The sequence below is a fragment of the Aquila chrysaetos genome, chromosome 2, assembly GCF_900496995.4.
Source record: "Aquila chrysaetos chrysaetos chromosome 2, bAquChr1.4, whole genome shotgun sequence".
Classification (NCBI taxonomy): domain Eukaryota; kingdom Metazoa; phylum Chordata; class Aves; order Accipitriformes; family Accipitridae; genus Aquila; species Aquila chrysaetos.
Window position 1 is genome coordinate 34,239,351 of NC_044005.1, and position 12,372 is coordinate 34,251,722.

A 12,372-nucleotide genomic window follows, 5' to 3' on the forward strand; every position below is an offset into this window, starting at 1 on the left:
AACACTCCAAATAAGATGGAGAAATATGTGCTCCTGTTCAGAGTTTAGGCAGTATTTGGGGTTTAGAGGGTGAATTAGTTGCCTGCCTGCTCAGAATCATCAAAACTCAGCAGTCTTTAACACATCGAGAAGGTGTTAAAAAACTACATTAATATCCCTAAAACTTAAAAACCTACAGAGTTAAACAGCAACTGAGAAGAGGACTTGCTTGGGCTTTAATAGCAATATGGTTAACTTGGACATGCACATTCTTTTGTGCACTAGGCCCATACAGAGTTACTTTCCTGCAATTGTATTCTACTCTCCATTGTTAAAGAGCAAAATGAAAAATTATGAGCCGCAATTACAAATACATCAAATATTTCACGGAGTTTCTATCACGCCTTTTTCAATTGAGATTTATTTTCTTTTAGAATGAAAATCCAAAAGCTTAAATGTGGTTTTCTAGAAGACTTAAAATTATTGGTTTTCAATGAAAATACCTGCTCCAGGCAAAACTTCTGAAAGGAAACAATTTTAGAATATGAGCAAAGGCAGACTGTGTATTTTTCAGAAAGCCACTAGAGTAAGAATCGAATCAACAGTACAGACTGTCTTCAGTTATTGCTAACTTCCCACACATCAGCTTCTGATTTGCAGCTAAAGAAGTTTGCACAAAGTTCCTCAGGGAGCCCATACTTCACTTCCAGAGGCGAAATTTTATCTCACAATAATCTGAGATTACAGAGATAACAGAGCCACAGATGTGAGAGAAGCACATTTTGCTTACTTATGAAATCCTCTAGCTCTTAAAAGAGGAAAGTGATGCCAATCAAGTTCAGAAGGCTAAAAGCAACCACAGATAATCTTCACTAGAGGCACAAAAAACTTCAAGGCAGTCTGAGTGAACGTGTTGAGTTTAGAATGACGGGAGTAAACATTTTTAGGGAAAGACACTCAACTTTAAAGTAGCAATGTTGGCCCTCTATTACAACAATCCCTTACATTACAGAGCTTTTGCTACCTGGCTTCCTAAAGACTGTGCTATAAATATTCCCTGTGCCACATTAACATCAGTTTCCTTCCTTCCTTCCCTGCATTAGCAGTACCTTTCCAGCTGCAAGACTTCCATTCAACTGTATCACATCTGCATTCCTTTATCTACCAATTGTTGCGGTTTGCCAAACATGGTACAAGCTGCAATTGATTCCAAGCTAAACTTTTACCAATTAGCTAGACAAAAGGTGCATAATTACTGGGCAAAAGTAGAAGTAGAATCAGTAACCACTTCTTTTCTTTCTGTGGAGTTGTAACATCAATTAAAATGTCTCCTCTCTACTTAGCTCCAGTTTTCCTGAAAGTTGTACGTGCTTAGTACCTCTCTGTCTCTGTTAGTCTTGACTGAAACTGACCAAACGCCACAAGCAGACAGGAGGACGCAGAGCAATTATGTAAGCCTTATGTTCTTGGGAGACAAAACTGTTATTTAACAAGACGTAATAATTTTAATATTTAAAATTAGCAGTAGCCACTATGAAATGAGAAAGAATGAAAGTAACAAAGCCAGGACCTAGTTTACATTAATATCTTTGCTTTTTTATTTTCAAAATGAAAGCCTGCTAATCCTACTATTTAGTCAATAAAAGCAACATATTTAGAACCTATTAGCTTACTCCATAATATTAAAAAACAAGGATAAACAACTAATGTAGAACAATGTGAAAGTTCTTACTGTCCAACCAAATGGCAAGTATCAGTTCTAGGTTACTTTCTGCACAAGATATTTTCCTTTTAATATTCTATATTGTTCAAGCGCACAGACTTCCATTTATTATTTTTTGTAATATGTTTTATGATTAAGGTCTAACCTGCAACAGGAGAGGTATAAAGGTTTCTATCTCCAGAATCTGAGCAGACTCTTCCATTAAGATGTTGTCATACTGAGAATGAAAAAGTAAAGAGATGTTCATCAACCAATTAATACAAATTAATGCTGTTATTCAGCCTACCGAAAAAAAGCATCAATTACTCATTTGGGTTTTGATGGGGAGGACAGTTACAGCAGGATTTTACCTTACAGGCAAAATATCAGTATTACCAAAAATCCATGTCAGAAGGTGAAATCCTACTACATCAATGGCAGATCTATCTGTACCAATCGGGGCTTACATCTAGAAGGAATCCATGACTGAACCACATGACATGCTTCCCATGTACCATAACCCATCCGCAAGAGAAAAGCCTTCTGCAGTGGAGCAAACCAATTTGGTATCTTTGCACTGAAGCAGAAAAGAAGCACTTTTGCAATCCAATATAGTGCATTATCGGAGAAAAATAATATTGAAAGAATTATTGGTGGTGGGCTTTTGTTTTCTTTTTGTGAGACAAAAGTCTGTACTAAATCAATACTTATGTTTAAAACTGCAGAGTGAAAACAGCATTGCATCATAGTTCTTTTTCCCCAAACTGTTAATTTTTTATGTAAGCAAAGTTATAAAGGCCATTTTTTTCCCAATTCTGCCTTTATTTTATTACTCAATCGTATCACTGCAGTTCATCATCTAATATGGCAAAACTAACTTTTTCTTTATCTACATGTGCTATTAACCATTTTTGTATATACAATAACTTAAAAGTGATCTCATCTTTTACTTACAGAAGTTAAATTTTTCTTTAGTAAAATTACAAATTGAAACATACTGGTAAAAAAATCCAACTCAAAATAATCTAGCTGCCTAGATTTAGGAAAGGCAAAAAGGTTTATATGAGGCGGGGGGGGAACCCAAACCCCCAAAACAATTAGTGTAGTAACACTAGTATAATCATTACCTTGAAACCTAATTCAACCAGGTCATGTCGTTTCAGAGCAGCATGAGTACAAGTCATGGCAATGATTTTTGCTTCTTTCACCAACAGGTATTTGGATCTATCCAGGCCACTGCGGAGAAGTTCAAATGCTCTGAATTCCTATGGAGGAGAAAAAAAAAAGTCTTGAAAGTCAGGATACAAAAAGTTATTGCTTATAAAATGTATTCACTCAAACTATCTGGCCACCTTCTTAATATAATTAGGCAAGAAAGTTATGAAGGTATCTACTGTTAACAATCCCATCTGAATAATTTTTTTTTTAATGATAAACCTGGAAACAACAGTATTTCAAACACCAATCTTTTAAAAACACATCAAAGAGTTCTGCAACTTGTATGCATATATAAATTTGCAGATAATTATTCAATTAATTCTAAGGAACCCTCTCAGAATCCTGCAAAATTTTGATTTACTGTATATTCTTGTTTCCTACTTTACTGCATCATAACATCACATCAAATTCAGTATTAGAAAGACCAATACAGTTAATATGACCAAATGATATACAGATCACCTTCACCCCAACTTTTAAAAGCCTCTCAAGCAATTCTGGGAAATATAGAAGATAATCTGTTTAAGTTACTTCTAGGTTATCTGATTAAAGGCAATTCACTGTAAATACAAAGACCCTGTGAGGATCAGAGGAGCAGTGATAGGCACACCAACCCTAGTAACCACATCAGTGAAAACAAACATGCAGAACGGCTGCTTCCCAAGATCAAAATAAAACAGATTAGACCCTTGTCCCTGTTGTGAAACATGCCTATATTACTCGAAGGTGGAAATCCTCACCTGAAATCCTTGCAAGCTAATGAAATTGCCTAGAACTATATACTCATTTTCAGATGTAGGGCAAAGGAGAATTTTGGAACTCTGTAAAGGTTTTTTTTTTTTTTTTAATAGGATTAGCCAGATCCACTTACCTTTAATAGTTATATGTCTTACCTCAAGCTGAGTGAATATTTTCTTAACATGTCTAAAACACCCTTCAGCAATTTCCATATCTTCTTCATAGGATTTGCCTTTGAAAATTGGTTGAGGAGCATTTGCAAAATACTGGTGAAAAGGAAACAAACTGGAGACATCCATAACATCTGGCACTTTTCCACCTTTAACTTTCACTTTGCTGATATACTCCTCCCAACGAGACATTACCTATGGCAAACAAAAGTGTCATACTGACATGTTTTTATATCATAAAGTCATTGGCAAGGTGTAGTCTTGCACATATAGTATTAAAAAAAAAAAAAAAATCTATCACAAAAGCGAGGTATGTCTAAATTAGCATTTGACCTTGTATCAGAATGACATTTTTGAAGCTGTGGTGGGTTGACCTTGGCTGGCTGCCAGACTCCCACCCAGCATCTCTCATTCCTCCTCAACAGGACAGGGAGAAGATAAGTGGAAAAGCTTATGGGTTGAGATAAAGACAGGGAGATCACTTAGCAAGTGCCATCACAGGCAAAACAGACTTAACTTGGGGAAAACTGATTTATCGCCTATTAAAAATAGAGTGGTGAAAAACAAAGACAAAACCGCCTTTCTTCTCCACTCCCTCTTTCTTCCCAGGTTCAATTTCACTCCTTCATTCCCAACTCTTCTACCTCCTCCCCACCCTAAGCAGTGAAGGAGGAGTGGGGCTTGTCATTCCAGTTCATAACACTGCATCTCTGCCACCTCTTCCTCCTCACACTTCTCCCCTGCTCCAGCATGGGCTTTCCATAGGCTGCAGCTTCCTTCAGGGGATATTCAACTGCTCCAGCATGGGGTCCTCCAAGGGCTGCAGTGTGGATATCTGCTCTGACATGGTCCTCCATGGGCTGCAGGGGGACAACCTGCTTCACTATGGTCCTCTCCATGAGCTATGGGGGAATCTCTGCTTTGTTGCCTGGATCACCTCCTGCCCCTTCTTTTCCTTCTGACCTCAGTGTGTGGAGTTGTTTCTCACACCTCTCTGCCCCCAGATGCTGCACGGTGTTTTTTGACCTCTTCTCAAAGATGTTTTCACAGAGGCACCACCAGTGATGCTGATGGGCTCAGCTTCGGCCAGCAGTGGGTCTGTTGGAGCTGGCTGTGTCCAGCACAGGGCAGCCCCTCGTCTGTTCTCAGAGGTCACCCCTGCAGCCTGCTGCTACCAAAACCTTGCCACATAAACCCAACACAGAAGCAAATCTCTTGATTATCTCCACTTACAGTACTTTCGTTTAAATACAAAGTGGGATTCCTTTAGGAGGAAATTGAACCAGAAGATGAGCTCTAGCAGTGCTCCTAGCACTCTCCAACACCTAATGTCCATTTAATGTTCAGGCCCACAACCTAGCTAGCCCAGAGTAACTTCTGTAAAAACACACACAGTGTATGCATTTGATCCTAAGTACCGCTGTACAAGTCTGCTTAAGCCAGACTAATTGCTAATGTAGACCACGTCACTGAAAAATACATGGAAGGGAAATGAGGGATATACAATATACAGAAAACCACCGTTTTGTATACTATGCATCTGATTTCACATTGGCATTTAACACCATAAAAGCCTTCTAGCAGGACCATCAAGTAGCTGCTCTAATGCTTGTCCAAAATGTAAAGCTGCCCACAGATTTTCCTATTTGAAGGAGAAACTTCAGGTTAGAATCTTTGCCAGCAGTCATGAAGAGTAGCAATGCTGGCCTTCCAATTGGTGAGTCATCAGGCAGGATTTAAAACAATAGCAATGCATGTAAGTAATGTTGCAATTATAGCTTTAGCTGTTATTGTATTTTGAACCACCAAAGAAAATGGGGGTTTTTTTAGACCCAATTCTGAAAAATTCACTCAAATTTTTACAAAGTGTTTCATAACATATTGAGGTCATATAGTCTCTGCAGAAGTATTTCAGTCCTTACTTGGTATAAGAAAAAGTGTCCAGCTGTTTCACAAGTGTAAGAAACATCTCCTGGGACTCCAAGACTCTCTTGCAATCGTCCAACTTCTCGCAGAAGTTCAAGTCTTCGAGCCAGCACATAATTAACTCTTCCATACCTACAAAATGGATTAAATATAACATAATTCATATTCAAATGTACTTAACTCAAAACTATTTCATCTAAGTATCACGAGAGACCACAAAAACACCAACACTCCCCCCACCAAAACCCACAACTACTACCCAGTTCCAAAAAAGCAAGAATTTGCTACACGCTGACTATTTCTATCAGTTGAGCCCTAAAAGTTTACAAAGCCATGCAAGAGCTGTTACTGTAGAAAAAGCTCCTTTTATCCTATCACTTCAACAAAAGCTTCATAAGTGTTAATATACATTCTCATGATGTACCTGTAAAGAAGAAAAACATTACTTCCGATGTACTGTTTAGGAACTACGATACACTACATGTTACACAAATACAAGCAAGTTATACAAGTGTATGGACCATCATAAATAGAACCTATACTGGAAGTTTCAGTATGATAAGGCTGGCTGACTTTGGCAATACACAAAGTGTCTTGCACTAATGATTAGCCCACTTTAACAGACAGGTCTGCATCCTGTATTCATAGCTGCCTGTTGAGTAACTTTTATGACTTTTATGATTAGTTTGTAACCTACTCCTTCTATTCCTCCTCCTCCTACACAATTCAAGCCCCATTTTTCTCCTTTAAAAATCAATTTCTTATTCCATGCACTCCGCCCCGCTCTCAGAAGCGGTACAAGAACAACAACAACAACAACAAATAATAATAAAAAAAAAAAAATCAATGAATCACATTTTCTAAAAAAGAAAACAAATTAAACAGTGGTATAAATGGGTGGAATTAAAGAAGTGAGAGGAACAGAACACTTTCTTTCAAAAATGCAGATGTAGTTAAAAGCTCAAGAGTGAATAAAGGCTAACTTTCAAGTTCTTATTAAACTTACTACTCAAAAAATATGCTTTCTGCACAGAAAAAGAAATGACACAATCCCTGGTAATCACAATGGGTTCTACTGTCTTATTTAGAAGGGTGAAAGTAGTTAAAGCTAGAGATTTGAATTTACTAAGACACAACTGAACATGATTTTGTTCACAGCTGGAAAAAACAAGTTCTTCAGGAACTATGACAGTTAAGATCCTTGGAATGCTAAATAGTTTTTTCTTCTTCAACAAACTAATCCATTATAATTACAAGTGACTGCAACCAGTTGTGGGTTTTTTTCCTCACACTTCCAACGTCCTCTTATTTCTCACAATTGAAGTCATATGTCCTCTTTTAAGTATTTGTTCATCGCTACAAAAATTTTCTTTAGCTGTGATTCCCTTTGTGTTTAAGTGACAGTACCAGTTTAATCAGCTCCTGTCCACCTTACGTTCTTATGCCCCCTGCCCCACTTGGCTGTGCCTGCAGAGAGAGCAAAAAAGGAACACGAAGCTTGCAAGCAGCAGAAATTCCTTAAGCAGTACTGTGCCCTCTAAACCAGCCTGACACAGAAAAATCATTAACTTAAAAGCTACCTAAAACCAAACAAAATGAATATGGGAAGTAAATTTCTCTTTTCACAGTAGTACAGCCCACCTTCAAAGATATTCCTCAACCCTCATCCTTCCCTACCAAACTGCCAGAACCCATAGGACTTGCAGTAATGTCCTGTAGGTCTGGAGTTACCTTGAAAAAGAATGAAAATAGACAATGTAGAGAGTCTCAAAGAAAACTCCTTTTAATGATGAGCACTGCTGTTCAAGGAATATACTAAACCATGAATACCACTAAACAAATATCTGCCAGAGCATCATTTCACTAAGATTTTGGCTATCAAATTTCTGGAATAATTTGACTATGTCAAAGCATTCAAATTTAAAAAAAAAAAAAAAAAAAAAAAAAAAAAAAAAAAATCACAGGTATTTATTTTACTAAATGAAACTCAGCTATGCATATATGGGTAGCTTCTAGTGACTATATATAATTTTTACTACAGCTTTTGAAGTCAAAGTATTGCTATAATAAGCCAGTACTGGGACAGTTCAGTTATTTCCAGTGCACAACCATTATACCCCAGCTCACATTTCGTAATGTGTATAATCCGACTGATGTCAATTGGACTAACGCATAACAAACATACAAATATTTACAAGAACAGGTTCTTAAGTCTTTGTACTGATACAGAGTTGACAGCTTTCCTTATGTATGTACTCTTCAAAATGTGTTATTTACCTATGAAATAAGCAACTTTGTAGTTAAGCAAAATTCTGAAAAATTAAAAGCAGAAAGTTTAATTTCATGATTATATTTATTAATGCAATATTCACCATGCCAGTAGAAGTGATATAATATTTGTACAAAAAACTTGTTAACTGCAAAAACCTACTTTTATTATTCAACTTCCTCTCACAAACAGATTAATTCTATAAAGTGTATATGGGCCCAGACTATAATGAACTACTTTTATTCAAGCAGTTGAGTTTGTAAACAAGCAGCTGCCTGATTCCACCTTTGGATTCTCAAGGGAACACAGTTTCTCTACTGAGTAAGAACCAAAATTACTTAACCCTGTATTGAAAACAAGTGCACTCTGCGTTACTGGGATTCAATAATAGGAGTAAGGTAAAACTTGTCAAGCACAGCTCCTTGCTCATTTACAAGGGAGGTAGAATGGATTCAACACATACACCTTGCTACAAAGTTTATGCAAGCAAATTTATCATTAGCACCTCCTTCCTCACCTGCTGAAATCTTTCTCTGTCTCCAATTCCTCTTCTCCATGACCCAGACGCAGGAGGTGGCGCTCATCAATGTCTAGGGCCATGATTTTTTCAAACAGCTGGTTCAAGGCCTAAAGATCGACAAGCACAGGAGAAAAGGTGGTTTTCAGAAATTCAGAGGCTCTTGCAGGGGAAAACTGAAGGATTAGTGGCAAGCCAGCTAGGAAATTATACCTATTTTGGTATAAATGGAAGCCAAAGCAAACATGAAGTTAATACTGAAACTAGAGCTCTTAACCTTGACAAGAAGGAAATTAGCCAACTAAAATGCTTGTATTTGCATACTTCATATAACAATTAAATTTTATTTTATGATTTTGAAACAATTTTAAGATTTGATTCTATCACATAGTTAATTTAGTTGATAAAGCTATTAGTTTATAAAACTGTCTCAAGAAGCACACTTTGCAAACATTGATTTTGTTGGATGACTTTAAACCATTTAACTTTTACTGTACATTAGAAGAGTGTGATCTGGTACTGACTGGCAGGTGCTGAGACTCTATTCCATATGGATAAGTAAGTTTTGCTGAAGTAAACTTCAAGGTGTGCTATGTCTTCTGCCTTAAACTCTTCAATTCCCTAACAGCTTAATATCAACTGTCCAATTCAGTGTTTTTCAAAGGATTAAGTTTGTAAGCACTGGATCATCAAATAATGAAACTAAGAATAAACATGAGCAAGCTCCACCTGAACTTCAAGTCTGCTGGAAGTCATGCAAAACATGTTACAACTACAGCATCAATGCATAGGGAACAAACCCTGCTGAGATATAATTTACTTCCTGAACTACATTTCAAGTTCATGTTCTCACATAAGTCTTGTTTGGCAAACAGGGTCTCCTACCTGCCTTGAATTATTTCCTTCCTTTTCTCCCCAATGGACATGCTCTCAACCCTTTCTCTCAATTTCACTACCTGTTACTCTCCTGCAACCTGCTGTACACTAGCCTATAATATTTCAGGTTGTAACTCCTCACCAAAATGAAGCCCCATCCACCATTCTTTGATCAACAGCCTAAGTGCCTGATCTTGCTTTGATGGAAAAAGATGAAAAGTTTTCAAAGCGGTATGTTCAGTTAAAATAGCTCATAACTGAGCTAGGCTAGGCTAATTAGGGACACCAGGAAATAGATGACCCTGGTTTCCAAACAAATCCTTCCAAACCAGGTGCAGATTTAGAGTAAGAATCTTTAAGACTTTTACCATTATTATTCTTATTTTATATATGCTTGAGAATTAAGAGGTAGACTCCATTTCTTATGAATGGGCCTCTTCAAGGCCTTCCCTTAAAAGCATGAAGCACAGAGTCTGAGAAAGCTAGTTAGCAAAAATCTGGCTTGCATGGAGTGAATGTGCAACTGTAAGAACTATGCAAATACTTTTTCAAAATACTTCCTAATTTCTATCCCCAACCAGTTAAATATATTGAAAACTTCTGATAAATTGCTCAGAACTACAAACACTGAAACTGGCAAAATTGCACACAAGCCAACTCAAGTTTTCATTGTTAAGAGACAGTTGCAATCGCCAAACTACTGATCTCAATATCTGCTGTTGTTCTTGGTTTTAATTACAGGAAAATTTCATACATGACTGACACTTTACCTGATTAGAGTGGGTAACTATAAGAGTTCGTTGTTCTGGGAAATTATGATAAAGATTGGATATTATCTGAACTGCTACATCAGTTTTTCCAGTACCAGGTGGACCCACTACCTAAAAAACAAACAAACAAATTGTTGTCAAAATATCAACACACAATTTATCAGAATATTGCACAATACAGAAATATAGCCAGTTGGGAAAAAACCAGAACAATCTCAAGACACTGACATCATATATTAACAACAACAAAAAAATCTGTTTCATGTACAATTTCTTGCTGGCTTCTGTGAATTTCAAGAACACATACATATACCATGAAAGACTTAGCCCAATGCTAATGCAGATTCCTGCCTAAGAGGAATATGGTAACCCAGCATATGAAGTACTATTCTGTTTCACAACCCATGAAAACAGACCTTCTCAGAAAAAAAAAAGGCTTTTTAACCTCAGGACAGCCTAAACATAGGGGAAATAGTGAAAAGAGCATCAAAACATACGATTGCAAAAAAAGTAAGGCGAGGCAGATGTAAAGAACAGAAAAAAGAATCCAATCTTTTTATTTACTCAAAAAATCTACAACTGATGATATAGAAATAATACTGACAACTAATGGGTTTATAGGCTTAATTATACCAGTAACATTCCAAAATTGACACCTGAGACATTTTAAAGGTATCCAAGTATTATAAAGCATCTCAAAGTAATTTGCTCAGCATTAAGAAGCACAAAATAGCAGGTTTCATATGTTTCTAGACATAAAATTACAAATTGCTGTGAAATCATGCTTACTCTATTTAATGAATCTCATTGATCACTGGATTCAAAAGCAAGTAAGATTGTAATTCTCAAAAATATTAAACAGAAATACATGACATAATGACAGAAAATAAAACATAGGCCTGTATTATGCAACTGTTTTATCAGTCTGCCTTCTTTCCCTGAAAAAAAGTGGGTGATGCAATAAGAAAAAAAATCAGAAATACATCCTCAAAAACAAAAAGCTGACTTCATCACTGTTTTTTGACCTAACAAACTCTCATTCTCTAATCTCTTAAAACATAAACAAATGCAGTTTTAGTAGAAAAGTTCAAATTATATAAACGAACATCATCTCAAATATTTACGAAAGCTGGAGTACCAGGCACAGGAAGTTACTTTTCTTCTTTAAAGCCCTTCAAAAGTGAGGTAGATGGTAGTTTATAATGCATTATACAAGATACATACGATACTAATGAACAGTATGCAATACTATTAAAAAAAAAAAAAAGACAAAAATAAAAACTAGGTAACTTAGAGACCCCCTCTCTAGTACTTTGTGTCTTAATTATACACTACAAAATGGTGATAAAGATTTTAATTTCCCAATCTTCTTTCTTATTGACAATGCTACTCACATAAAACAATACTCCTATACACCAGTGTGGGTATTCTTAGACAAACACCCTAATTATGTAAAACCCAGCAGTTCAAATCATTCCAAAAAACCCCTTCCAACATTGTTTAATAACCAAATTTAAAGCATCTATCACCATGGCATTTTCACAGCATTCAAAAAAAAAGAGCTTTCATTTCTAAATAGACCTTAACATTGATACTCTATAACAACCAGGAAGTTCTGCTGTGTTCTACTAGAAAACATACTACACTGCCAAGAACTCAGGTAACATTTACAACGCTACTAATTTCAGCACACTTAGGCAGGCAGGGCAAAAGGCATACAATTCTAATGAAGTTTATTTTTTCCTTTGCCTTTTATCTTTTGTGTGCTAGCTACAGAGTGTATAGGGAGTGGTAAAACATAAGGAGGAAGAGGAGGAGGAAGAGTATGGTACTAATGAATACCAATACAAAACCCTAAAAGTTAGCATTATTGCCTATATAGAGCAAGAAGAAATTAGGAGGATCAGAGAAAAGTCATTCAGATATTCCACTGAGTCACTACCAGGATAGACTGTACTTCATTGGGAGACAGGTACTTGTAGTCAAAGTCTAACTGAGAGTGGTAAACCTTAATGACCTTTGCAGAAACTCACTGATCAGAAATTATTTTCATAACAAATCTACAGCTTTGGTTTGGTTTGCAACTTCTTAGTTCTAGAATTCAATAGGATATAAAGGATTGCACATTACATTTCACAAGACAGCAGAAAAAAGCTCCCTGAAGACAATTCAATGACTTTCATTTCCTTTAATGGAGTTAGATCAAA

At 36.4% G+C, this 12,372-nt stretch overlaps 1 protein-coding gene across 1 annotated transcript in view; it reads right to left on the reverse strand.

The window, feature by feature from the left end:
- The window catches only part of AQR (aquarius intron-binding spliceosomal factor), a 61,663-nt gene that overhangs the window by 15,790 nt on the left and 33,501 nt on the right, over window positions 1-12,372 (reverse strand). Inside the window, exons 23-28 of the mRNA XM_030038313.2 lie at window positions 10,166-10,276; window positions 8,520-8,629; window positions 5,730-5,865; window positions 3,793-4,002; window positions 2,809-2,946; window positions 1,848-1,919 (exon numbers count right to left, since the gene is read on the reverse strand). Coding sequence (XP_029894173.1) covers window positions 1,848-1,919; window positions 2,809-2,946; window positions 3,793-4,002; window positions 5,730-5,865; window positions 8,520-8,629; window positions 10,166-10,276 — 777 coding nt within the window. The remainder of the gene's footprint in view (window positions 1-1,847; window positions 1,920-2,808; window positions 2,947-3,792; window positions 4,003-5,729; window positions 5,866-8,519; window positions 8,630-10,165; window positions 10,277-12,372) is intronic.